At 35.4% G+C, this 27,263-nt stretch overlaps 3 protein-coding genes and 1 non-coding gene across 5 annotated transcripts; 3 read left to right on the forward strand and 1 right to left on the reverse strand.

Moving 5' to 3' along the window:
- Positions 1 to 3,932: 3,932 nt before the first annotated feature.
- LOC121204040 (small nucleolar RNA R71) lies at positions 3,933 to 4,039 on the forward strand. Its single transcript, XR_005898968.1, has one exon. It is a non-coding gene; the product is annotated as a small nucleolar RNA R71 (small nucleolar RNA).
- Positions 4,040 to 13,141: 9,102 nt separating this feature from the next.
- On the forward strand, positions 13,142 to 16,736 carry LOC107948904 (TBC1 domain family member 2A). Its single transcript, XM_016883565.2, has 7 exons — positions 13,142 to 13,998; positions 14,835 to 14,951; positions 15,204 to 15,382; positions 15,475 to 15,568; positions 15,692 to 15,769; positions 15,898 to 15,999; positions 16,387 to 16,736. The coding sequence occupies exons 1-7, from the start codon at positions 13,507 to 13,509 to the stop codon at positions 16,519 to 16,521; spliced, it is 1,197 nt and encodes a 398-aa protein (XP_016739054.1). The 5' UTR covers positions 13,142 to 13,506; the 3' UTR covers positions 16,522 to 16,736.
- A 1,224-nt stretch (positions 16,737 to 17,960) lies between these two features.
- LOC107948903 (BTB/POZ domain-containing protein At2g04740) lies at positions 17,961 to 22,199 on the forward strand. Of its 2 annotated transcripts, none has more exons than XM_016883563.2 (5): positions 17,961 to 18,565; positions 19,545 to 20,304; positions 20,584 to 20,620; positions 20,706 to 20,839; positions 21,571 to 22,199. In XM_016883563.2, exons 1-5 carry the CDS (start codon positions 18,094 to 18,096, stop codon positions 21,920 to 21,922), a joined length of 1,755 nt encoding a protein of 584 aa, XP_016739052.1. In that variant the 5' UTR covers positions 17,961 to 18,093; the 3' UTR covers positions 21,923 to 22,199. The 2 variants fall into 2 exon arrangements, with proteins under 2 accessions (XP_016739052.1, XP_016739053.1); XM_016883564.2 differs by having other exon boundaries at positions 18,003 to 18,565; positions 19,545 to 20,076.
- A 106-nt stretch (positions 22,200 to 22,305) lies between these two features.
- Positions 22,306 to 27,053, reverse strand: LOC107948902 (fimbrin-5). The gene is made up of 15 exons (XM_016883562.2): positions 26,752 to 27,053; positions 26,334 to 26,456; positions 25,991 to 26,161; positions 25,625 to 25,857; positions 25,362 to 25,533; positions 25,217 to 25,255; positions 25,019 to 25,087; positions 24,787 to 24,903; positions 24,309 to 24,520; positions 24,075 to 24,230; positions 23,780 to 23,979; positions 23,387 to 23,544; positions 23,199 to 23,295; positions 22,870 to 22,961; positions 22,306 to 22,747 (listed from the first exon to the last, which is right to left on the reverse strand). Exons 2-15 carry the CDS (start codon positions 26,418 to 26,420, stop codon positions 22,583 to 22,585), a joined length of 1,968 nt encoding a protein of 655 aa, XP_016739051.1. The 5' UTR covers positions 26,421 to 26,456; positions 26,752 to 27,053; the 3' UTR covers positions 22,306 to 22,582.
- Between the last annotated feature and the right edge of the window lie 210 nt (positions 27,054 to 27,263).

A 27,263-nucleotide genomic window follows, 5' to 3' on the forward strand; every position in this document is an offset into this window, starting at 1 on the left:
GGTGAGATGTTGCAGCGGCTAGGGTTTTTTGGGGTAGGGAAATTGAAGAAGAAGATGACAAAAATAAAGTTAGGGTTGGGGGTTTTAAAAGGGTACGGCCGTGTTTAACTGATCGCGTGATTTCGTGATAGGTTTTAAATATTTATAATTACTAGTTCTTGAACTAACTATTATCGTGATGTAGGCAAGTGTACCTATTGAACAGTAGTATAGTTTTACCAAGACCGGATTGTCGAACCCAAAGGAACTAAAAGTACTAGTAATGACTGTCTTTTTATTATCTAGCCTAAGAATAAAGAGGTTTTTGTTTTAACTAACTAATTATCTAAACTAAGAATGTACAGAGAATGGAATTGGGAAATTGCTTTTGGAAAAATCGATTAAATGAAGACAATACCTAAGGAAAAATCCACCTGGACTGTATTTGTTATTCTGGCTCCGAATCGGATGATTTATTCATTTAACTTGTTCTGTAGAGATCCCTAAGTTATATTATTATCCCTATTCAGGACTAATAACATCTAATCCCTAGATGGAATAACCGAGACTTTTCTCTAATTAACACTCTAGGGTTGCATTAACTCGATCTATGGACCCCCTTATTAGGTTTCACCCTAATCTGGAAAAATCTTGTCACCCTATGTCTAGGCGCGCAATCAATTCCACTTAATTATGACAAGTGTACTCTTAAACATGGTCTATTCCTCCTCTGAATAAGAGATTATCTTGAATCAGTATCCTGGGATATCAAAACAAGAATTAAGAACACATAATTAAGAACAAGTCAAATATTTATCATACAATTCAGAAAATAATAACAAGATTCGTCTTAGGTTTCATTCCCCTTAGGTATTTAGGGGATTTAGTTCATAACTAAATACAAAAACATCTCAGAATAATAAAGAATACAAAACATAAAGAAAACCCAAAACTCCTGAAGGGGAATTGAGGAGAGATTTTCAATCTTGATGATGAATCTGACTTCTGAGATGAATCAATCGGCTTTCTTGGAGTAATTTATTACCCCCTACTCTGTGTGTGTCTTTTCTTCCTCCTCTAGGGTGTATTTATAGGCTTTGGAATGTCTAAAAGCCCTCAAAATTAGCCTTTTTCGAATTGGACTCAACTTGGGCTCGGTAGGGACACGCCCGTGTAACACGCCCATGTTCGATTACTTCAGGCCGTGTTCGAGCTTGCCAAATTAACACGGCCGTATGGCCTGCTCGTGTGAGGAGGTCCAGGCCATGTTGATTTTGTACTTTGGCCCATTTTCTCCCTTTTTGGCTCGTTTTTTGCTCCTTTCACTCTCCTATGCTCTCCTAAGTATAAAACATGAAATTAAAGCATTAGGAGCATTGAATTTACCAATTCTAATGGGAAATCATCCATAAAATGTATTAAACATGGGGTAAAAATATGTATAATTTACGATTTATCAGTTACCCGTGTTAGGCCACACAGCCATGTTACACGCCCGTGTGGCTCATGTCCAGCCCGTGTTTATCGTGAAATTTTATTGTCCAATCGTCACACAGCCTGAGGACACGGCTGTGTTCCATGTCCTTCGCTTCTCCCACGCCGGTGGGGTGCTTCATACGGCCATGTGTCTGAATACACAGCGGTGTGCCTTGTCTCGTGTGGTTCCCTGACTTACTTAAAATTTGAAAATTAGCTCCAGTTTTCACATGGCCGTGTCGCATGGTCGTTTGGATCAAATTCATGGCCGTGTGGCTCGATATTTGGGGAATCTTTAGCCCTATTTTTACACGGCCAAGGACAGGCCCGTGTGTCCAGGTCGTGTGGGCCACTGTACCTTCATAAAAACACTAAAAATAGCTAAAATAAATTAGTTAATGGTGTTAGTGCTCGGGTTATCTCCCGAGAAGTGCTTATTTAGAGTCTAAGCTCGACTTACCTTTTATTCGCATGATTACGGCAGATCACGGAGTCGAGACTCCTCTTTCTTAATATCAATTCTATTATCCTCATAAAGTTTAAGTCGAGTAATATTTACCTTAAAAGTGCCAAATTGAGAATGATTTACCTCGACTGTATCATATGGGAGAACATTCAGTACCGTGAAAGGAGTCACTCTATTTGTATTAAGCTCTGAAATAGCAACTCGGGGGTCCTTTTCATCTAACAATACTCTATCCCCAACTTTAATTTGCTTTGTTTCATCCCTACGCTCATCATGGTGTCACTTTGATGTTTCGTGTGCTTTTGGTTTCTCCTTGACATGTGTTCACCATTCATCTAGTTCATCGATCTGAAGCCTTCGTTCTTCATGAGTTGCTCTATTTTTGTGGCATGGATTAGAATGAGGCTCTATCACGTTCTTCCTAGGGGACTCCTGCAAAGAAGTTTGAGTTGTAATATTATTTAAATTAACCGAACTTAAACTATCATCTCGATTACTGGATATTTTAGCAGAATCACGAGCTTGAAGAGTAACCGTGTTTTCGTCTACACGAAATATCAATTCACTTGTGCCAACATCTATGATAGTTCTAGCAGTTGCTAAAAAGGGTCATCCTAAGATTAAATGCACGTCACTATCCTCTTCTATGTCTCGAACAAAAAAATAAATTTGAAATATAAATTTATCAATTTTAACAAGCACGTCTTCAATAATACCCCTAGGAAATCTGATTGTTTTATCTGTCAATTGAATGCTTATCCTAGTTTGTTTGGGTTTCTCAAGACCGAGTTGTTTAAACATTTTATAGGGTATGACATTAATACTTGCCTCTAGATCAACCAAAGCATTGCTAACATTTAAACAACCAATTAAATAAGGAATCGTAAAACTCCCTGGATCTTTTAACTTGTTGGTTAGCTTATTCTGTAGAATGGCTGAGCAAACTGCGTTCAACTCCACATGCAACGCCTCATCCAACTTCTACTTATTTGCTAAAAGTTTCTTTAAAAATTTAGTTGCGTTTGACATCTGCAAAAGAGCTTCAATAAACTGTAAGTCAATATGCAATTTCTTTAATAATTTAAGGAATTTACCAAATTGTTCGTCTGTGTCGTCTTTCCTTGTTGCACTAGGGTATGGTACAAAAAGTTTATATTCTCTACTTACCAGTTTTTGCTTACTGTGGTCCACATTATCCTTACCTTTACTTACCACAATTCCTTGCCTCGGTTCTGGTTCAGGTTCAACTAACCATTCTTCATCTCGCACAGTAATCGCATTAAGCTGCTCCCTTAGGTTAGTTTCAGTATTACTTGGCAAGCTACCTTGTGGTCATTCAGAAATCAACTTAGCAAGCTGTCCTATTTGAGTTTTGAGCCCTTGAATCGACGCTTGTTGATTTTTAAGCGCTATTTCGGTATTCTAAAAATGAGTTTCTGACACCAAGTTGAATTTAGTTAGCATCTCCTCAAGGTTCGGCTTCTTTTCCTGCTGGTAAGGTGGTTGTTGAAAACCTAGGGGATGTTGTGGCCTTTGATTTCCTTGACCACCCCACGAGAAATTGGGATAGTTCCTCCAACCTGCATTATAAGTGTTACTATATAGGTTATTTTGAGGTCTAGAATTATTACCCATCTATTGGACTTATTCGTCCTCACTGCTAGAGCTGAAGGATGGATAATCTGTGTTGTGTACTCCTCCTCCACTTGAATCACACCTCATCACTGGATGTACCTGAATAGAACCATACAAATCGTCAATCTTTTTATTTAAAAGTTCTACCTGGTTAGATAGCATAGTAACCGCGTCGAGGTTGAAACCACCAGCAGCTTTCGTCGGCTTCGTTCTCATGACTTGCTACTAACAGTTATTCAGTGATATCTCTTCAATAAATTCGTAAGCCTCTTCAGGTGTTTTGTTATTCAATGTTCCACCGGCGGCTACGTTGATAAGTTGCCTTGTTGAGAGATTCACACCGTTGTAAAACATTTGAACCTGCAGCCATAAAGGTAACTCATGGTAAGGGCACCATCTCAATAAGTCCTTGTATCTCTACCATGCATCATAAAGAGTTTCTAAATCTATCTGCACAAAAGAAGAGATACCATTCCTTAGTTTAGCCGTTTTAGCCGGCGAAAAAATATTTTAGTAAAATTTTTTCGGTCATTTGTTCCCAAATTGTGATTAACCTTCGTGGTAATGAGTTTAACCACTGTTTAGCTTTGTTCTTTAATGAGAATGGGAACAAGCAAAGGCGAATGGCATCGTCAGAAACGCCATTGATCTTAAAAGTGTCGTAGAATTCCAGAAAATTTGCCAAATGAATGTTTGATTCCTTGTCCTGCAAACCATCAAACTGAACAAACTTTTATATCATTTGAATTGTGTTAGGTTTCAGTTCAAAATTATTTGTAGCAACAGCAGGCCTAACTATACTCGATTCAGTTCCTATTAAAGTAGGTTTAGCATAATTATACATAGTACGCGAAGCAGGATCTTGATTTATTGGGTTTGCAGCAACCACAGGAGGTAACAGATTATTTTGATTATCAGCCATCTCCCGGTTGTGGTTTGAATATCGTCCTATTGCCCTTTCTCTATGTATCGTAGGCTTCGCCTTATTTTTCTTCGGTTTCTGCGAGCTATGCTTTCGATTTCACTATTAAAAAGTAGATGTCCTGACGGGTTTCTTCTAGTCATAAACCATAAAAACCTGCCAGAAGTAAATAAAAGAAAATTTAATAATATAAGAAAATATAAAATTAAATTGAAATAAAAATAAAAAAATGGCTAAAGTAATAAAAATTAAGCGTTCCTAATATCTTAGTCCCCGGCAACGGCATCAAAAACTTGATGGTGGTAAAACTAACTACAAAATTCGACTTAAAGCAAGCGCACCTATCGAACAGTAGTATAGTTATGGTGAGACCGGAAATATCGTATCCACGAGGACTAAAAGTACTAGTAATTTCTATCTTTTTATTATCTAGCCTAAGAATTAAAGGGTGTTTTTATACTAAACGATTATCTAATTAACTAAAGTAACGAAAGAGATTAAAGTTGGAGAATACTTTTGAAAAACCGATTGAGAAGATAATACCCAAGAAAGAAAGAATCCACCTAGACTTCACTTATTACCTTTGACTTAGACGATTTATTCACTTGACTTATTCTATAGAAATCCTTGATTTATGTTAATATCCCTTTCGAGACTAAAAACAATTGACTCTAGGTTGATTAATCGAAATCTCTTTCTAATTAAAACCCCTATTGTCGCATTAACTCGATTTATAGATTCCCTTATTAGATTTGATTCTAACCAGGCAGATTTATGTCGTTCTATCTCTAGGATTGCATGCAACTCCGCTTAATTATGAATGATCTACTCTTAAACAGGGACTTTTGCTCCACTGAATAAGCATATCAAAAACCTGAATTAATATCATGGAATATTAAAGCAAGGGTTAAAACTCACAATTAAGAATAAGAACAAAATATTTATCATATAAATCAAAGAGTAATAAGATTCGTCTTAGGTTTCATCTCCCTTAGGGATTTAGGGAGTTTAGTTCATAATAACAACGGAAAACATCTCAAAGTTTGGAAAACAACAAAGCATAAAGAAATCCAAAGAACTTCTAGGAAATTGGATGGAAATCTTCAGTCTTGATGTAGATCTGGCTCCGAGGTGATTCCGATGGCTATTTTCGAGTATTTTCTGCATCTAACTCTGTGTGTCCCCCATCATCCTCTTCTAGTGTGTTTATATAGGTTTTAGAATGCTTTCAAACCCTCAAAAGTGGCATTTTCTGAGTAGAACTAGACTTGGACTCGACAGGGACACGACTGTGTGCCACACCCGTGTACAAGTGCTCAAACCGTGTTTAATTCTAACTTGGATTAATGTTAACACGGCCATGACACACGAGCGTGTGGCCTACTCGTGTTCCTCACACGGGCGTGTGGTTTACCCGTGTGGACGTGCCTAGGCCGTGTGAAACACTGATTTAGGCCCAATTTGTCCGTTTTTGGCCTGTTTCTTACTCTTTTTGCTGTCCTAAGATCTCTTGTGTATAAAACATGAAATTAAAGGTATAAGAGCATCGAATAGTTAAAGTTTTAGGGACCAATTTAAAGATTTTCAAGTTAGAAGTGAAAAGGGACTAAATTGTAAAGTCAATTATTGATTTTGTGTTGTAGGGACTAAAATGCATAAATTTTAAAAATTGGGGTATAATTGAAAAATATGTATTAAAAAAGGGACTATTGTGAATTTAACAGATAATTTATAGGTTAAATGTGAAAGTTATGTTAGTTTCGATTTTAGGGATTAAATAAAATACAAAAGTTGCATAATTTAGAAATTAAATGTGAAAATGGTTGTACATTGATGATTTTATGTGTTGCTTTTAATTCGTGCTAAAGTTGACCAGGATTCCTCGAAAAAGAAAGGAAAGACAAAGTCGTCGACGAATAGCTTGGAGTTTACGGTTTGTGTTTCTATAATCTAAACTAGTTTGTAAATTGTTGCATATTGACTTATTTGTGCATGGTAAGAATGTAAGGTGAGATCTTTTGTTTAAATGAGATGGATTGGATTGATTTCAATAGATTGATGGTTTTTTAAGACTAAATTGAACATATGTGAAAAATATGTATGTTTATGTAAACATGAATTTGAATACAAAATGAGATGATTGACATTGCCATATGTTTGAATAAATTAATTCATGAGAAAAAAAAATTGATGTAGATTGAGATATCATTTGAGAATGAAATGATTGATGAATACCCTATTAATTGTTCGGGTAGAGTCAGATATAGTTGGCATACCATAGATAGGAAGAGTTCCGAGATTTTTTTATTACGAGTTGATGAGGTATTGAGTGTTATTTTACTTCAGTTTAACCAATGAGACACTGAGTGTCAACTTATTTATAGCATTGGGTGCAATTCCTTGCTTCAAATTTATCCGATGAGGCATTGAGTACCAAACTGGTGTGTTGGGTTGATCCATGTATCCGTTCAAGTTTAAGTCATGTTAATAGGGAAAATGAATGGTAAAACTGGGATACTTGATGTTGAAATGGCAGTTGTTGAGATATGAAAATGAAATGTGAAATGAAACATTAAATGGTGAATTGAACTATGAATATTGATTGTATACAAACAACGAACTTTGAATGAGGAATTGATATGAAATGTGCTATCATAGTAGTTTAATTAACAAATAATAATGTGAATTAACCAATTGTATTTGTATATTACATATTATCTTTATTTAATTTATGCATCATTATGATTTTTATTATGTTTTAAATGTTTAGATTATAGAAATACCACTAAGTTATACTCAACGTATAGTTTTGTTTTCTTATGCACAGGTTAGGTACTTATCCGTTTGATCATCAACTCAGCATCCAGTAGAAATCCCGAATTCAAGTGTTGGTGAATGGTTATTTTTGGTCTTGGCATGTACCTAGGATGTTCTATACTTATTAGTCATTTTGGGTCTTATTGACCCTTAAAGGTTATGTAAATATGTATAAATGTGATGGCAATGGTCATTTTATTGATAGCTTGATAGTTTGATTTGGTTATTTGCTTATTATCTTCATGGATTAGATGGTTATATGCTAGGTATTATGTTTGCTTGGTGCTTGAATTTGGTTTGATTCATGATATGCCTAGATTATGTTTTAGCAGTGAATTGGTGAAAGTCATGTTTATACCTATATTTTACTTGAAAGTTTTGGTAGTTTTTGTATTTAAGGTATTAGGTTAAAATGAAAATCAAATGCATAATGGCTTAATAGTTGAAATTGTTGATGTTTGACTTTATTATTTGAGGTGTCATTGAAGGCATATAGGTGTGATTGAATAAGATCATTTAGCTAGTCCTGAATTGTTGGTTGAGGTGCCAATTGTGGCATATTGGTTAGGCACCTAGGATGATTGTTGTAAAAAAAAGTTTTTGACTTGAAAATGATGCTTCTGAATAGGTTAAAATGTGGCTTAAATGATAGCTTGTGACTTAAGTGTTTCATGGTTGGATTGCTTGCTTAAAAAGACTTTTTTTAGGTATACACGGGTTGGCACATGGCCATGTGCCCTACACGGTTTGGGGACAAGGTCGTGTGGCCTGTAGGTTTGGTTGATTTTTGTTGCACACGGTTATAGCGAGTTACACGTTTTGCTCACACGACCATGTAACCTATCCATATGGCCTCAACCCTTCCACACGGGCACGGTACATGGTCGTGTGACCATTGTTTTCATATTTTTCTCAACTTTTTATTTTTGATTCAATTTGATCCATGTTCATTATCGAATTGATTTTAAGCTTTTATATACTTAATATTTACCTGAAATAGATTGAATAATGTATTTATTCACGCTCATATGTGATTATTTAATATTTATTGAGATTTTTAGTAATAAATTGTATGAATTTGTTTGGTACTTGTTTGTAACATCTTATCACTTGGGTTCGACGACCGAACCAGGTAAGGGGAGTTACAAGTAGGGGTGTGCAAAATTCGGGTAAAACCAAAAAAATTAGGTTAACCAACCGAATTCTGTTAATAGGTCAGTTAACTGAATTAATTCGGTCGGAGGTTGGTTAATAATTTTTTGAGTTTTCGGTTAACGGTTAATTCGGTTTGAAACCGGTCGGTTAACTGAACTTTTTCGGTTTAACCGAAAAAATTAATAAATAAAATTATAATATATAAATAGCCCACTATTCACTCAAACCCAATCAAACATAAACTCAAATACCCAATCTAATATATATTAACCCAAGTACCCAACCTAACCTAATCATAAAAATTACAAAAAATTTAATAAATAAAAATAAAATCTAAATCTAAAACTAAAAATAAAAATAAAATAAAAACATATAATTTTATACAAATAATTTAGTTAATTCGGTTAATTTGGGTAATTCGAGTAATTCAGTTAATTTGATTAATTCGGTTAATTCTATACTTATTTAACCAAAAATTAAAAAACCTATAATTTTGGTTAATTTGGTTAACCGACCGAATTAACCGTAAAAATTTCGGTTCGGTTAATTTTTTTTGAAAAAATTTCGGTTCAGTTAACAGTTAAAAATTTTGAAGGGTCGGTTATTTGGTTAATGTTATTTCGGGTCGATTAACCGATTGAACACCCCCAGTTACAAGTGAAATGACAGACTCACATAGTTGTATGAGAGATAACTTGCTAGTCTATCTAGATAAAGTGATCTTCACTTATGGGATAGGAGGATCTCTAAGTAAAGGTTGTTGTGAGGGGTGGATTACTGGATGTAGTTCCACCATTGTGAATACTAAAGTGAAACGAGAACGGATTCATAGAGTGGCGAGTCATGTTGAAGGTCAACACAATATGGGAATGTTAAGGAGTTATCCGGGACTAAGGTATGAGAAAGAAAGAGTTCGTCAAGGACTGGCATGATCAAGTCTGCCAAGGAAGGTCTGGCTTGAGAATCCTTGGGCATATAGTTGAAAAGCTACCGTAAAGGTTCATGATGGGAAATCGGTGAATAGCTAGGTCGGTTTAAGGTTTTAAACACCTTGTGTAAGGGGGAAAGTGTAAGAAAGGAAAGATAAAAAATAAGGATAGGTTTCACTGATGTAGCGAAGTGTCTGGAATACAGTACATAAATAGAGTTCGACCAGAGGAAGGTCTCATAGGGAGCCGAGTAATTCAAAAAATAGGGTTGAGTCTTCCACCCTGATGTAAAATGCTCGCGTTAAGCGAACATGAAGTATTAATGTTAATTTTATTTCACATATGTTACCTCCCCAAGATAGGGTTAAAATATGATGTAGTGAAGGAATTTATGGAGTTGGCCAATGTTCGTAGGACTTGCGAGGATGATCAATGGCTTCGAAGAGGGACCAAGCCAAATGGACCGATGAGATCGGGGATTGTAGAAAGTTAGGGTCATGTACATAAGAAGGGGGTACCATTGGAGGCTTTGCTTAGGAATTGTTATGTCGTATCGAGATAGTGGCTTTAAAATTTGGGCAATGAAATAAATAGTCCTGATAAGTGTCGTAAGAGGTCCATTGTAATTAAACAGTTATACTAAAGATAGGAATTTAAGAGGCTAAGCAATTAGTGCTTTAAGGCATTAGTTGTAAGAATTATTATTTATTTTATGATTACATTTATTTTAAGATTGTTTTATAGCAACTAAGTTAACAAAATTAAGTATAGGTCTATCTGTGACGTTTCATACCCGGATCTGGTGAACAGGTTGGGTGTGGAGTGTTACATTAGCACTTTCAACTACAAACCTGGTTATGCTCCATCCTTTGACAACGTAACTTTTGTAAACTTGAAACTTTAGTTACACTTCAACCTGAGATGGTATAATCACCGTCAACTTGGACCTCGAATTGCAAAGGGATCTCGACTTCTCAGGTGATGGCTTTATACTCACACTGCAGGTGAAATTTGTAGGTTACCTAGCTCCACGACATCACCATAAAACCAAACACAACTTAAAACTATTACTATGTCTCACTCAAAGTGAGAGAGAAATAAATCTTTAAACCTAAAAAACTTCAACGCACAAGAAAAACAAAAAAAAAACCAATTTAAAGGATACTGAAATACGGGTGAGTAGGGGATGGGAACGTGCATTTATTTAGGGGATGGGGTGGGGTAAAAAGGGAAATTTTTTATCTTAAGAATTCCGTGTTGTAAGGTCTAAGAGGCAGAAGCAATCAAGTTGGCCTGTGGGTTGAAATGGCTAGAGAGAAAATGCTCCTTGCAAGCATGTCGAATGATCATCTGAAAGTTGATTCATACATAATATCGGACTGTATATTACCCATGGTTAAAGTGAGTCCTAGGATTTCGGCACCCCACTTTGATCGCACACATTTGTAACAATTTCGATTATATCGTGTCCTACCACAAGGCATGGTTGGCAAAGCAGAAGGCGTTGGATAAGATGCATAATAGGTGAGAGAAATCCTACAATGAATTGTTGCAATGATGTCAGGTACTGGAGTGGTATGTATAAGGTTTCATAATCGAGCTGCAAACAGAAACTACGTATTACGGCGATTGCTTAGTCCCTAGAAAAGAGTTTTCCACCATTTTCTTACTTTCAAGCAATGCGTAACTACATTTCGATACTGTAAACCAATTGTCCAAATTGATGGTATATTCCTGTACGAAAGATACGAGCATAAGTTGTTATTAGCTGTTGCATATGATGGTAACCGAAGAATCTTGCCAATAGCTTTTGCAATAACTCCAGAAAAATGTAGTGATGATTGAGATTTCTTCTTAACTAACCTGAGAAGGCATGTTGTGTAGCAACTCGATGTATGCATCATTTTCGATAGGGGCACTGGAATACAGGTTGCATCCGATCGACGTTCAAGCCTATGGTATCGTGCACACCATAGGTATTGTTTGCGTTGTATAGGATATAACTACATGGGTCGATACCATAAGCATGCCGAGCGACGACATGTCATTAACATGGGCACGTTGTGCATAGAATTTATTTCCTGTATAACAGTTTAACATATACATTCGGGTTGCTTTTCGTGAATGCAATATTGATTATCTTCGACAGGGTACAAGCTCGTCTAACACTGATTCTATAAAATGTTGGAGAGACTACGGGCTGGAAACCGACCTAGTATGGAGTACCTCGATGGGATACCGAAAGAGTAGTGAACACAATTGTATGACGGAAGACAACAATATGGGCACATGACCACGAACTTATTGGAATGCATTAATTCTATACTGAAGGAGACATGTCATTTGCTAATAACCTCAGTGGTTAAGGAAACGTATTTTCGATTAACAATCTTGTTTCAAAAGTGAACTGAGACATACGTGGGACGAATAAAGGGCGATAAAGTTTGATGCGAGTCGGTGCTGAAAGATATTAGGGAAAATGTAGAAATCGAAAACTGAATGACTTTAGTGTGTCACTCATGACCAAATCTAATATTCCAGGTTAAACATCCCCATAGAGTCAACCGAGGAGTTATCGGTGGAACATACCACGTAGACCTGAGACAAATGACTTGCGACTGTGGGAGATTTCAAGCACTTCGTTATCCATACGCACATGCAATTGCAATATATGCCTCGACACGTGTAGATTGCATGACCCACGTTGATGAAGTTTACAAACTTGAACGCACATATAATGTTTGAAAATTTGAATTCCTACTTGTCCTAGATAAAAACATGTGGTCGTCTACCTTGCACACTATTTTAAGTCTGTACCAGGTAAGAACTTGCGACGCAAGCTGAAAGGTCGACTGAACTCAACTCGGATACGAGGCAATATGGATATTCAAGAGCAGGGAGACAAACCGAGGTTATGCGGTTACTGTAGGAACTCAGGGCATATGAAGCCAACATGTCCACACAACTCAGGAGCATCGAGGAGAAGAGCTAATTAAAACACTAATTCATGTAAGTTAATATTAATTATTGAAGTAACATATATTACAATACGCAAACCAAAGTTTTAATTTTTTCTGTAAAATGGAAGTTAATATTAATTATTGAAGTAACATATATTACAATATGCAAACTAAAGTTTTAATTTCTTTCAGTACCTTCTGAACAATTATTTACTTTTTCAAAAGATTGTATTGAACAAATAGACGAAGAAAAACTTAAATGAAAAAGTAACAAAAATAATTGTAAATTGTAAACTCACAAGATAATATGGTACAAAGTAAACCAATTTAATAAACAAGTTTTGTATATTATAAATAGTTTGCATTTGGGATGTAAAATAAAGTATACAATTTGAAAAAATTACAAAAAACATAATCATCGGCGTCCTGAATGTGTATTGAGTATTTGGTTAAAAAGAATAAAGTTTGAAGGGTTTATATAGGAAATTTTTTTGCTGTTGAAATCCTTTTAGTTGTTGAAAAATTTATCGTTGAAAGGAAAACACGTTTTTTCTTTCTCTCTCCAAACATAACATTAACTGATAAATTTAAAATAAAAACAACATAATTTCTTAAATAATTTTTTTTCAGCATATTTGTAAAATTTTGCCTCATGATGCCTATAGATATGAAAAAACATGAAATTAAAAATAATATAAATATTTTTTAAAACTTTTTAAAAAATAAACAAATTTAAAATAAATATTAATTAATTAATTATAAATATAAATAGATTTAAACAAATATAAAATATATTAGTAGCGTATTTACACCCAGCTCGACGGGACTATTCGGTTTTTGAAAATAATTTTCTTTTAAGAAAAGAAAATGTATTATTATAACATAAGGAAATTTCATGTATATCCAAACATCATCACTGTGGGATTTTCTTTTTGCCCCCACTGTCTTGTCTGTAACTCTTCCTGTCATCAATTTTCTTGAAAGTTAAATAAAACCCCCATTTGCAAGGCTCAACCTTTCTTCAAATTTCCAACTTTGCAAGCTTGAAAAAAAAAATTGACCTTTTCATGGTTCAAAGCTTACAGCTTTCTCTAATTTTGACAAATCCCCCATAACCCATTTCTTCGTTTTCCTCTTGATCTATCACCACAACCACCGAACAAAAAAATGCATGGTGCCCAAAGCAAAAGGGACCTTGCCATGGAATTACAAGCACAGCTACCGATCTTAAGGCCAAGTATCCACACAAGAAGAGCAAATCTAACAGTGAAATTCCAAGACCTTTATGGGTTCACAGTAGAAGGCAATGTGGACGATGTTAATGTATTGAATGAGGTTAGAGAAAAAGTAAGGCAACAAGGGCGTGTTTGGTGGGCACTTGAAGCAAGCAAAGGAGCCAATTGGTATTTACAACCACAAGTTTCTTCATTATCTGAAGGGATTGTTTTGAAATCTTCACTCAAATTTTCAGCTTTGGCTAATGCTATGACATTGAAGAAGCTTATTAGGAAAGGTATTCCACCTGTGCTTAGGCCTAAGGTTTGGTTCTCACTTTCAGGCGCTGCTAAGAAGAAATCCACGGTGCCTGAAAGTTATTATAATGATTTGACTAAAGCGGTGGAAGGTAAAGTCACACCTGCTACACGACAGATTGATCATGTAAGTACCCTTGCATTGCTTGATTGTGGATCTGTGTTTTGATTGATAATGCATAACGAATTTGGAACTGACAATTGTTGATGGACCTGAATGTAAAGATGAATTCATAGGTTAAATATTGGGGTTTTGAGATGGTAATTCATTTTATATTGATCTGTATACAAAAGGGTTTTCTTTTTTGGAATGAAATCTTAAGATTTTGGAGTTTAAATGAATATATATTATATGTTTATGCCTTGACAATGAAGTTTATTGAATGTACTTGATAATGAGGAAGGTTGTGCTCTGCCATCTGAAGCTATTGAACCAAAATTTAAGAGAATTGGGAAGTTTATCTTTGAAATATAACTGTGGAAATGGTAAAGGTACCTTGGAGGCCCTAATAAAAAAATGGGTAAATTGATTTTTGTAAGTTAAACCAAAGAGCAAGTTGTTCTTTTCTGTTAAAATTTGATTCATTTGTACTGTTAAAAACTGGGGTGGATGATAGAATAACTAAAATTGTATCTATGCCGATATACAGGGACCAGTTTTTAGCTGTAGAAATGGATGAAAATTTTAATAGAAGGACCAATTTGCTGTTCGATCTATCATACATGGATTAATTTGCCTATTTTTAGTAGAAGGGGCAAAATGCATTCTAACTCCTAGTTCAGGGGCCTCCATGGTACTTTTATCCCGTGGAAATCTGTTTGGTTGGATTTTGATAGAAACTAAAAATCCTATTTTTTCGAGCTTGGATTTAGTAGATGAATGAGTAAAATTTAAGTTGTTGAGTTGTTAATGATAGACCGTATTGTAGTTATGGTGCTGCAAATTTTCTTATATGCTTGTAGGACCTTCCACGAACGTTCCCCGGTCACCCATGGTTGGACACACCACAGGGCCATGCAGCTCTCCGGCGTGTGCTTGTGGGGTATTCTTTTCGTGATTCTGATGTGGGGTACTGTCAGGTGAGTTATATTGACACTTGTGTGTCCCATTGGTTCATATTTTTTCAGCCGATTACAAAAGTTAACAAGGCACTACACATTTTATGCAATTCCGTGTTGCTTGAACTGCAACCAAACTCATACCACATTTCTTTTTTTTAGTTTGGTTTCTAATCATTCCTACCAAATTTGATGTTCCCTTTTGTTTCGACATTAACAGTTAATACTTCTTGCTTTGGTTTTTGAGTAACGGCATTGTCATTTCTTGTGTAGGGGTTAAACTACGTCGCGGCATTGTTATTGCTTGTAATGAAAACGGAGGAAGATGCATTTTGGATGCTTGCTGTTCTCCTTGAAAATGTCCTAGTTAACGACTGCTATACAAATAACTTATCCGGATGCCATGTTGAGCAAAGGGTTTTTAAAGATTTGCTTTCTAAGAAGTGTCCAAGGTATTAAACTTTTCAATTTATTTATGGTTTTTTTCGTTAAATTAATCTGTTTTTGTTATACATTAAACCCGGGGTTTATCTTATAAGTGCAGGATTGCTGCTCATTTGGAAGCATTAGAGTTCGATGTCTCCCTCGTTGCTACGGAGTGGTTTCTATGCCTTTTTGCTAAAAGCTTGCCTTCCGAGGTTTGAACATTATTTGGTTACATCTTTACATATTCCCTCCTACAGACATCTCTTGATTAAATTTTGCAGCCGATACCAAATTTGTCACCTTTTGACTTTTCTCTTTGCGGGCTATTTGTCCAGACAACTCTGCGTGTGTGGGATGTCCTTTTCTACGAGGGAGCGAAGGTTCTTTTTCATGCAGCTTTGGCTATATTTAAGGTGCCGGTTCAGTTTCCGTTTGGCTCTTCATTCTTGCTGATTATTTTTCTTCCCGATATTCTTAAAATTTGCTCGGTTGTCAAAACAATACCACCAGAGATAATTTAAGCTTCGATCTACTTATGCAGATGAAGGAAGAAGATTTACTTCTAGCACATCAGGTCGGCGATGTTATTAATATAATACAAAGAACTACGCATCACCTTTTCGATCCCGATGAGTTATTGACGGTACTATAAGTCATCCATTGTTCTTCTGTTTTCCTTTTCTTATTTAACTTCTACCTCTTTCCTTGTTTTCTGCGGAGAAGTGAATTAGAGTAACAAACCTAGTCCTCAATATAAACCGGATAGGAGATCATTTCAATTTGTTTTACCATGACATTTCTAGGAACTGACCTATTGAGTATAAACAGAACACCGATACCATATGTCTTCTTTTGCTAGAAAGAAACGGTAGACACTTATTTGTTTGATAAGTTTTCCGACATAGATATTGGTTGGCCCTATTTTTACCTTCTTGGTCTAGCTCTTTTACGAGTACGGACTATAGACTTGGTGTATGTATCTGAAGTACCATTGTTCCATTGTGATACATCTTGCCCTATATCTCTACAGGTTGCATTCAATAAAATTGGGTTTATGACGACAAACACTATATCGAAGCAAAGGAAAAAGCAGGAACCGGAAGTAATGAAAGAGCTTGACGAGAGATTAAGAAGATTAAATTCTCTGAGAGAAGATGACAGGTAACAACAATGACTGTGGTAAGACCCAAGTTTGTAATGAAAAGATTAAGCTATAGGGACTTAGTTGATAAAAATGTAAAGTTTGAAGGTCATATACTTTACATTGCTGAAGTTTGTTTTGCACATTTGTTTAAATTATATGACTAAATTTGTTACCTAATCATCTTCAAATGAATTTCTGTACTTTGTCATTGGGCAATATAAAGGTTAAATTCTGCAATTAGTTGTTGGACCTTACGAACGTTGTAGATTTAATATCTGTATTTTAATTTGGTCACTTTTTAGTTTTTGTACTTTTTAAATTTAAATTTCAATTCTCTGTTAAATTTATTAAGTTAAGTTTTTGCTATTCCTAAAATCTAATGTGACAAATATAGTCATATGTGTGATGTAATGTGGGATTGTTATTTTCACCTTTTATTCACTAAACTTCAGTTAATGGACCATAACCATTATTTTCATTTGCATCAAGATAGAAAAGAAAAATATAGAAATTTAAAATTGACCAATTTGAAAAACATAGAGATTAGAATTGTTTAACAACTTTTAAAAAATATATGTACTAATAGTAAAATTTAACCATTTTAAAATATAACTTTTCTTTAATGGAAAATATAACCAAAAGTTATGCTTCAGGGGAAAAAAAGATCTCACATCCAATTTTTCAGTAATTTTGTGTAAAAATGTTATATAAAACATCCCAAACTATCATTTATATTTCAAATTCACCTTTAGATTTCAAAAATTTTTAATTAAGTCTTTAGAATATTAGCATTGTACCGACCAAGTCTTTACTTAAATTTATCAATCAATTTAAGCGTTAATTGTGAATTTTGATTCGACATGTAACACATATTTAATTATGTAGATAAATTATAAATATTTATTTATTGCATGGATTACTTGAATATGATACATTTAGAAAAAATTTCAAGATTATTTCAAATTTTTTAACATATTAGGTTCAAGTTGTTTATGTAATAAGTATACGTGTCTTTACAAATTTGATCCATTGATTTTAAATATACTTTATCCAGGTTTGATTTGAGTAACATCCAAACTAATGACTAAGTTGAAAGAACCTGATTGATAGATATGTGTGCCGAAATTAACCTTTTTAAAAAAGTTAAAATATGTCATAAATTTATGTACTCCTAATAAATTTAGAATATAGTCTTTATACTTTTATTTCTAGAAATTTAGTTCTTCTACTTTTCGAATTTCAAAATTCAGGTCCAATTGTTAATATTGCTTTGACTTAAAACATGAATTTTGAAATCCGAAAAATACTGGGACTAAGTTCCTAAAAATAAAAATATAGAGACTAAATTTCAAATTCATAAAAAGTATAAAGACTCATGGCATATTTTAACCCTTAAAAAGTTAACTTGTGAAAGGGAAACGGTTATGACTTAGGACAAAAATCCAGGTTGCAAGAAATCCGAATCCAATAATTTTCATTTTTATGGGCCCAAAATATAGATTTTCCCTTCCCTCCAATTGCAATAAGACCCTTCCCACAGGAGCCTCGACCCAAAACCGGAACTGAAGTGAAAATCTCCATAGCCATTCCCAAATGCCCTCAGCTTCACCCCATTCCTCCGAGCTCGACGACATAGACCTTGACGCCTCTGACTTCACCGCCTCCGTCCCACTTAAGAAGGTTCCCAACGGTGACATCTTCGAAGCTTCACGTGCCGGCGACGTCGACCGTCTCCGTTACCTCCTCGAGTCCGGCGTCAACGTTAACGCCCGGGATAACTGGGATTCCGTTGCCTTGTACTATGCTTGCTTAGCTGGGCACTTGGATGCTGCCCGTATGTTACTGGAGAATGGGGCTATTTGCTCCGAACATACCTTTGATGGGGATAGGTGTCACTATGCTGCTTTGAACTTGAAGGTTAGGAAACTTCTCAAGGCTTTTGAGGCTCGGCCACCGCCTCTTGGGCCGTTACAGGGTTCCCTTAGAGATACTTTCTTGAGCTGTGAGGCTAATCGGGGTTTTCTCGACCAGGCTACTGAGAGTGGGTTGCATTTCCAGGTTTCGGGTCAGTTCATCCCCTCCCCCCCCCTTTTATTCAATTCTCGGTTTGGGTTTATTAGGATTAAGCTGATGCTACTTAATTAAGCCTTGATTATTGTTCTTATTTAGTGAAATGTGGCTTGATTAATGCTGGTTGTATACTTGTATTGCTGGCTTTCAATTTTGGAATTGCTTAATGGTTGATGTTTAGTAAAAGTGGAGTTTTGATACATTGGCGTATTGGTGTTTTTTGTTTATAATTATTGGAAAGATCTCAAATTTTGGACTAAGAATTGCTCCCCTGTTTTGACTAAATAAAGAGTAATTTCATCATTACACTTATCTTCTCTTCATTTCTCTAATTTCAAAAACGATGTTGGCTAATAAGGATGATTGGTTTAAGGTCATGTGCTCATTAAATTAGCGTCAAGGATTCAATATTATAAAAACGGTATATTGAGTTTCCATCATTTTGGTTTTCTTTGACCTGTAATGCTAACATTAGAGAATGGTTGTAAGTTATATGGTGCTGTGATCCACTTTGAGGGTACTAAAGTCTAGGGGGTACTTATTTAAAAAAGAAAGTTAATTGTTGGGGCATGGTGGTATCGCAGAAGTTCTATCAGCTCATGGTTAGTAGCTTCAAGTCAAATCTTTAATTCAATTGAAGAATGGAGCTTTTAGACCCCACCGTGTGCACGTGCGTGTTTTTAGTAAGCTTCTAGCATGATTGTCTCAGAACTTTATATTTGTCCATCAGAGGCAATCTATTTTCTTAATGAAGTAAATGTGAAAGCTAGCTTTGGAAGAGCACTTTTGTTAAATTTTTTCGTCCCTAGATATCAAAAATAGTGAAACACTGAAATTTTTGATGAAATCTTAAGTCAATTGCTTTTGGTTAAGTTATTGGGTCCCTAAATATAAGCACATTTTAGTTGCAAGTATTGTTCTTCTGAGAGTAATATGCATGTATGAGTCTGACATGACGCTGAATATCCAATCAGGTTTTGCATCCAATGGGGCATCAAGTTCCTATTATTTCCCACCAGATGTTGTATTTTTTGTGCAAGGCAGACCCATTGAAGCTCATAGATTTATTTTAAGTTCCCGGTCACCTTTTTTTAGGAAAAAGTTTGAAAGTGACTGGAAAGGTCGCAATGAAGTTCGATTTTCAAGAGAAAAGTTGTCGTATCCTGCTCTGTATAGCCTCATCCACTTCTTTTATTCTGACAGACTAGAGGTTGCTGTAGATGATATGGAAGATCTTGTGAGAATTTGTAAAGTATGCAAATGTGAATCACTACAAAGGATTCTAGAGAAAGAACTGATTCACCAAAAATATGCTGAATACAAAGCATTGAGAGATGTAGACAACTCTCAAAAACGGTATATTTTACAGGGCCTGTCCCTACCTGAGGAGGACCGGCTTCCTGCTGCATTGCATCGGATCCTTCAAATTTCCCTGGCAAAGTCATCCAAGGAACACAGCCTTGACATTGGTGTTGACAGATTACTGCCTCGTGTTGGTGCAATACAGTTAAGTGACTCTCTGGATGATCTTGCAGATATTTGTGTAAGAGTTGACAAAAGGATTTTCCGTTGTCATCAAGTTGTTTTAGCATCAAGATCAGAATATTTTAAAACAAGATTGTCTCGTATGAAAGAATTTTATGAACGAACAGATGCATTTTCTAGTGATACCCTTCCATATCTAGAAGAACACGATTTGAGTGCTAAGGCATTTGAGAAAATGATCGAGTATATGTAAGTGTTCTTTTTTTATTTTTTTTCTCCAACTTCTTACTTTTTACTTCAGCTCTGTAACTAAAGTCTAGGATTTTCTTTTTCTAAATTGGTTCTGTGGTTTGGACATTAGTGCTACTAGTGTGAAGGTCTTGAAGCTGTCTTGCATCATAGATCATGTTAGTAAAGGGACGAGAGATTTGTTACTTGATATCCTTTGAGGCATGGTCAAGTGTGCTTTAGTTATTCATAGTCTCTCATAACTTCATGGAACTTATAATAGCTCCATAACTGCCTCAGGTACACTGATGGTTTGACAGATATAGACCCTGCTCAGGTACCATATATTGTCTTGTGAAAGTGACTCATATACATCAGTTAAATGAATGATTATTATATTTTTAACTGTTCTAATTAATCAGGCAGAGGAAATGTTTGATGCTGCTTCTCGTTATCTATTATTTCCTTTGAAGCGTGCTGTCGCTGATGTACTGTTGCCACATCTAGAGATGGTCTCACCGGCAGAATTGTGCCATTGGCTTGTATTATCTGACATGTATGGTATATCACCTTTTATTTTCCTCTGAAGTATGAAGAATGAGATCAATGCCTTATTTCTTTAAAAATTATTTATATGGGGGTAATGAACGTTAGAGTCATTGCTGGTCTAGGAATGGATTTTGTACTTGCGTGCTACTAGAGGTAGGTAAAAGTATCAGAGAAACCCATAGTACCTCTACTAAAAATGAGAAAATTAGTTCTTGTACGTTAAATCTAAAGAGCAAATTGGTCATTTTTATTAAAAATTTCATCTTTTTATATTGTTAAAAAATTGACGTGGCTAACGGAATAACTGGAAAGTGACACATAGCATGCCATGTGTACATCATGTTGATGTACAAGGACCGGTTTTTAACAATAGAAATGGATGGAATTTTTAACAGAAAGATTGGTTTGCTCTTTGACCAAACAGACAGGGATTAATTTACTTATTTTTTTAATAGAGGGGGCAAAATGTAGTCCGACTCCTAATTCAGGGCCTTCTATGGTGCTTTTACCAAATGAAGGTACAGTAATCAACAGTTATTTGTTGATTGTTGAATGGAGCTTTGGGAGTTGTAGACTCTTAGGATGCAGCTTTTACTTGGCCTGCCGGAATAGTTCAGCAATTGCTTTTACGTGGAACTTTTGTACTTGTCGATAGATGAACTAATGCCATTATCAGCCTTAGACTAGCCGTTATGGCCATAAAGCCTTCTATTTTATAATTTTAATTCACATGTGTAGGTATGGTGTTTTGAAGATACGGGAGTATTGTCTAGATACAATTGCTTGTAACTTTGAGACATTTGCCGACACAAGTGAGTTCCGAGCAATGCTTTTGACACTGCCACCACCATCTGGAGATTCATCACTCCGGACTACAGTTCCAAGTGCCCCAGGAGCTGTAATCAATACGGACCAAGCCAATCTTTTGGATGATCTTCGAGAAAAATGGCTTGAAGCAGAAGGTGCTGAGCTTGACAAGAGAGATGAGAGTGCTCTACTTTTTGATAAGCGCTTGGAGATGCTTATGGTTGTTGCAGAACAAGAAAAATCTCTTCCTTCTGCTGCTGATGGCCATGATCATGTTGTATAAGCTCTTTATTTTATTCATCCGTCTGGTCTTTGCTTGAAATGAACTGATAAATCTTAAGCATAGAAATTTTCTTTCTTTTCCCTATATATATTTGACAGAAATATAAGTCTCTTATGGATAATGCTGTATTTCCTAATACAAACAGTTCTGTGAGTGTTTTTACCCTTTTTTTGGTTACTCTCTTTGCTAGTATTGGATGATAGCAGCAAAGAGTTATATGATTTTTATGTGTAATTTTGCAGAATGAAATTAGAAATGTTTTCAAGTTTTGTTTTAATAAGGTTTACTATCTGCTTTGGCCACTGTACTATAATGATAATTTCACTTTGACCTTTTTACTATCTTAACATGCCATATATATGTATAATATTGCCAAGTGCTTCTAATCCAATTGAAATTCTCCCCCTCTTCTGCATTATTCAGCATATGAAAATCAATGCAATCCAAATAATATTTTCCAACAGTGGTTAATTTTTTTTTACAGACCCATATCTTTTCTTTTCTCCTGTGGTCTACAAAAAAAAGGCAATAAAGCTGGAACAATGCCTCTTTGTTCCAGTTGCTTTGAGACAGTTTTTTAAGGGGGAAAAAAAAAAACTAGAAAGCTTATCTAAGGTCATTATTTGTTACCATAATTTTCTTCAATTATTACGGGAATTCCTAATCTTCAGCTTGGGGAGATGGAGCAGCATCTGAAACTGAACCGTCAACAGACAACCTCGAGACTTCACTGGCAAGGTCACTGTCATCAGGCCCTTCTCCTTGCTGCTGTAGGCAAAAGTACATGATGCTGGCAGTCAATGTTAGAATCATTTTCTGGTTTACCTGTTATGGTAATGCAAAACAGACATAAAAAAGAGAAGTTAAGCGCATTACAAAGATCCCAATCCCCTGCAACATTTCTAAGTGCCTAACATCATGTTGATTTGAACTCAGAAATGGTTTACCTCTATGACATCCTCGGGTAATAAGAAAATGGAGCATCCAATCTTTCGTGCAACACTGATTATATAGGTTGCATTCGACTTCTTGTCTTCATCTGCAATGTGACAACAACAATAAACCTAAACAGATCTCTTCCATTGAATTTGTGTACATGGTATCATCTATTTATTTGCAAGTGTGAGACTTGAACAAAGTTTTGCGTGTAAAGTTCATAGGTTCTCGGTAGGGAACAAAAAGAACCAAATCTTGGCAGGTACTTATTTTTACTGCTCGTGTGTTATAAAATATTATACTGAACCATGTTTCATGGAAAGGTGAAGTGATGGCATACCGGTTTCTCCCTTGGTAACGAGATTCCAGTCAACCACCCTTGGCTCCACTGCAGTAAGAAGCTCGAGGAAGAATACACCATTTGAAAGGCTTTTATCCTAAACCCGAGAGTCCAACAAAAAGAAGAGCATCAGTCTATGTGTAACAACAGAAATTTTAAGATACGATTTTGTTCTAATGATTAAGTACCTTGAAGCTCTCCATTTGAGTGGTTCTACCTGACTTCTTTACTTTATTGTTAGCCCAGTTCAGAATGTCGGCATCAGTAATTTCTTTACCATGAGAGTAAGACCTCAAGTTTTTAAGGAGTTGGAGCATAGAGAACCGCATGAGTTGCCATAAAAATGCTGGAAATGAGGCAGAAAAGAAAATGAGAAGAGTGAAGTTGTTTTACAGAACATGGTGGAGTAATATAGAACAAGTGTGCCACTCAAAAGCTAGCCACTGTAAGGCCACAACTTCAAAATAACAGCCCCTGTAAGCACTAGAGAATGGCATAAAAATGTTAAAAGTGTTTCTCCATTAACAATCAGAAACAGATGGCAGAAGTACTGTTGGAAAACGTAAAGAGAAAGATCTTACCAACTATAAGTTTCTTGTTTCCTGCCACAACATCATTGCCAGCTACATTCACAAGTGAGAAGTTTAAATCCTTCCCAATATTTATAACTTGATTGCAATTCTCAACCTTTTTAAATGGCATCTTTATAGGAGGCTTATTAGCTTGCTTCCAGTTTACCGTTCCAGGAAAAAGTTTGTCTAAAACCTCTAGCATAACCCATCTGCAGGCACAAAAAAGGTGAAAACCAAACAATATCCAACAACTGCTTGATATTTCTGGGAAAGAAAAACATTTAAAAGACAAAGAGAACATTACCCGTTTCTAACATCTTCAAAAAGATTGTTGACATATGTAGAAATTCCAAGACTGTTAATCCAAAGTCGAAAGCATCTCTCTTCACGAGAAGTTTCTACATCATCGCTCATCATCTCAGCATGGGACATATTTTTGCTTTCAGTAGATAAACCATTCCTGCAAGAGAAATTATATGCTAGTTAAAATACATGGAACAGAAGCTACATCAGTTCACTAACTAGTTGACAAAATCACCTGTTGTGGAAAATTTGTGCAACAAATGCAAGATTGAGATTTGGTGAGCCCTCAACAATGTCCTTGGGAGTGAGAAATCTTTTGCATTCCAATTTCTCAGCCTGCTGAAGAACCATGTTTGCTCTTTCGGTTGGATCACTTGTATCCAAAGTTGAGGGGGTACTGTGTTCAGGGGCAAGCGCATTAAGCAGGTAGGCATATGCCTCTCCATCCTACAAATAAAGAGGTTTATTGACAAGTGGCAATGTTTACACATCAACAACTACTTGTTATTTTATTTTAAATAACCATCTTTATCCCATTGAGGAGGTGTTGTTTGCGAATCTGTTATATAATTGCTGAGATTAGTGGAACTTAAGGCCCAAAGCTGAAGATTAGTGCAGCACTAAAAAGGCAAAAACCATGACAAGAATTATCTTTTGTGGATAACGTTTGACATGGCCTCGTCTGGAATTATTGAATTGACGTGTTTTCTCACCTTCAAATCTGTAGAGAAGTTTGTAACCTGCTTTTCGTATCCCACTTTCTTCAGATGAAAATTCATCCATTTCAGCAAAACCTTTTCAGGTGCTAAACTTAAGAGCTCCTCCACATCCTACAAAATTCAAACAAAAGAAAATTTTGTTTCTGACCCGAAAAATCCGAACTTATCCAGCATATGATATTATCAAAACTCTGAAAAGAGGCAAAACCAATTAACATTCTGTGACCTGGCTATCATCCACCAATTCCACGAGTTGAGGAGTTTTCTTCAGATTGAGATCTGCTAGTACTTGAATCTGATGTCATGGCAATGCAAACTTCATTAGTAATATAACTAAAAATGCATCCCTTGAAACACCTAGGGATGAAGAAAACAGATATGATCAATATGATTTCCATGATTCTATGAAATACAAACACAATACCTTAATAATTTGAGAAATCAATCCAAGTATCAGATGGGGCTACAAAAAGAAAAAGGATGAAAAAAGAGGTTAAAACATTGTGCATATTTATATTAAAAAGAGTGTATAACACCTAAAGTGGTATCAGGAAGGAGAATTTACTCACTCTTCCTTCAGCAAGGTCTTGTGTTCCAATATTAACCACAGTGCAACCAATAGCTTTTGCAGAATTAAGGCAAAGAGTATGGTTCTCATTCCTCTCCCAGGGATTAAGAACCTTTTTGGTGTTAATAGCCCTCTCATCTATGGTCCCAGGAACAGCTACATTGATAAGCTTGCTGCATTAAAGTGCTAAAAACATCAACAAACTTCAAATCATGAATAAACACAAGGGAGTAAAGCTGTTTCAAGTATGTCTAGCGAACCAACCAAAGAAGAACTCCGTTTTTAGCAAGATCGAATAAGGCATCAGTAGCTGGATCAATAGGAAGAAAATCTTTCAAGAATTTATCTTCAGCTAGGTAGTTATTAATATGAGCAACATAAGAAGCCTTCTCGGATTCATTAATAGCATGATGAAAAGTGGTTGTGGTTGCCTTGAGAAACGAAGATTTTGTTCCACCCGATTTTTCGATTGCATGAGTTTGCAAATTTAAATAAGCCTGCCAATTCAGCAAATCACACAGATTCAACTTAAGAACAAGATATGCAAAACAAGCCAAATCACACAACATATCATCTTCATCATTAACAAAGCTAGAAAAGTAGTGGATACACTACATCGAGAAGACTCACCCGAAGAAAGCCCTCGAAATCAATTTCTTCACCCATATCACTATTGGATTCTCCCAAAACAGTCTTAATCTCATCCTCATTGAACATTTCAGTAAAAGCCTTCAACTTGGAGAAAACTGGCGGCAAATCACCGAGAGTAACACGACCATGTTGAGTCCTCACGTTGATAAACTGAAGGTAAACAGATAATTCAATGTCCCATCACAAAACAAAGGTTGCCAATTCACTACATAATCTAATTAAAACAATAATACTTGGTACATTTGCATACAAAAAGCAAACTATATGTTGAAGAATTATAAACTAAAAATTGAATCTTTTAGACAAAAAAAATAAAGGTTACCTTGGATTTAAGGGTACGGAGCTCAACTTGAGTGAACTGGCTTTGAAGCCAAGGATCAGAAACGATGACACCTTGATAACTAGACATTGTTTTTGCCTTTCTGGTTTCCACCAAAAATGCTACCTTTAATCACAAAATAAAAAATTAAAAAAAAAATCAAAGGACCATTGCTACGTTTCAACAAAAACCAGATCCAATGAATGCAAAAACAAAGAGAAACCCAATTGAGAAACCATCACGTAGGTTTAAAATTAACGTGCATGCACATATATAATTCAATAGGACAAACGATCAAACCAAACTACGAAAACCCAAAAGAAAATTACAATAATATATATATAAAAAAACAAACATTAGAAAAAATAAAATAAAAAAACAAAAAGGACCCATCAAAGAAACAATGATGAGGGATAAGAACCTTATGAGAAACAGAAAAAGTCAGAGATAGAACAGCTAAGATTGAAGAGTGGTTCACTCCATTTTTTTTTGTTGTTTCGCTCGTTGTATGTATGGTTTTCAGGCAAGAGAGAAAAGAAGGGATGATTTTTGCTATTGGGTTATGAAAAATGATTGAATTGAGTGAAGGAAATGAAGATGAGAGAAAAGCGTATACTCCCCAGAGAACCCGCCAATACTGTCGATTGCAAATGTGAATGAGAAAATGAGAAGAGAGAGAAAAGGCTAAATAAAAACAGAGAAGGGATTTTTTTGTGGGGTTTTCATTTACCTGAAATGTCACCATAAAGTTCAATTCTAGTGATAAATATTCTTCTTACTCTTGACAAACTGCACAATTATTCATTAAATGTGTGAATATTTATTTTAAAGTTAGAATTTGATGAATAAATTATTTAAAATTTTTATTTAAATTGTTGAGTTGTTAAAATTGATGTTATATAATTTTTTTTATTTTTATTGCCTATATTAATC

The sequence above is a fragment of the Gossypium hirsutum genome, chromosome A07 (genome assembly GCF_007990345.1).
Source record: "Gossypium hirsutum isolate 1008001.06 chromosome A07, Gossypium_hirsutum_v2.1, whole genome shotgun sequence".
Taxonomy (NCBI): domain Eukaryota; kingdom Viridiplantae; phylum Streptophyta; class Magnoliopsida; order Malvales; family Malvaceae; genus Gossypium; species Gossypium hirsutum.

Bases quoted from the DNA above. Each gene is read 5' to 3' on its own strand.
- LOC107948904 (XM_016883565.2), top strand. From the start codon at position 13,507: ATGCATGGTGCCCAAAGCAAAAGGGACCTTGCCATGGAATTACAAGCA. The intron at 15,383-15,474 runs GTATTAAACTTT...TTATAAGTGCAG, and splicing joins CTTTCTAAGAAGTGTCCAAG to GATTGCTGCTCATTTGGAAG. The intron at 15,569-15,691 runs GTTTGAACATTA...CTATTTGTCCAG, and splicing joins CTAAAAGCTTGCCTTCCGAG to ACAACTCTGCGTGTGTGGGA.
- LOC107948903 (XM_016883563.2), top strand. From the start codon at position 18,094: ATGCCCTCAGCTTCACCCCATTCCTCCGAGCTCGACGACATAGACCTT. The intron at 18,566-19,544 runs GTCAGTTCATCC...ATATCCAATCAG, and splicing joins GTTGCATTTCCAGGTTTCGG to GTTTTGCATCCAATGGGGCA. The intron at 20,840-21,570 runs GTATGGTATATC...TCACATGTGTAG, and splicing joins TGGCTTGTATTATCTGACAT to GTATGGTGTTTTGAAGATAC.
- LOC107948902 (XM_016883562.2), bottom strand. From the start codon at position 26,420: ATGTCTAGTTATCAAGGTGTCATCGTTTCTGATCCTTGGCTTCAAAGC. The intron at 26,162-26,333 runs GTAACCTTTATT...GTTTACCTTCAG, and splicing joins TCCGTACCCTTAAATCCAAG to TTTATCAACGTGAGGACTCA. The intron at 23,980-24,074 runs GTAATGTTCTCT...TTGTGCCTGCAG, and splicing joins TTTGAAGATGTTAGAAACGG to ATGGGTTATGCTAGAGGTTT.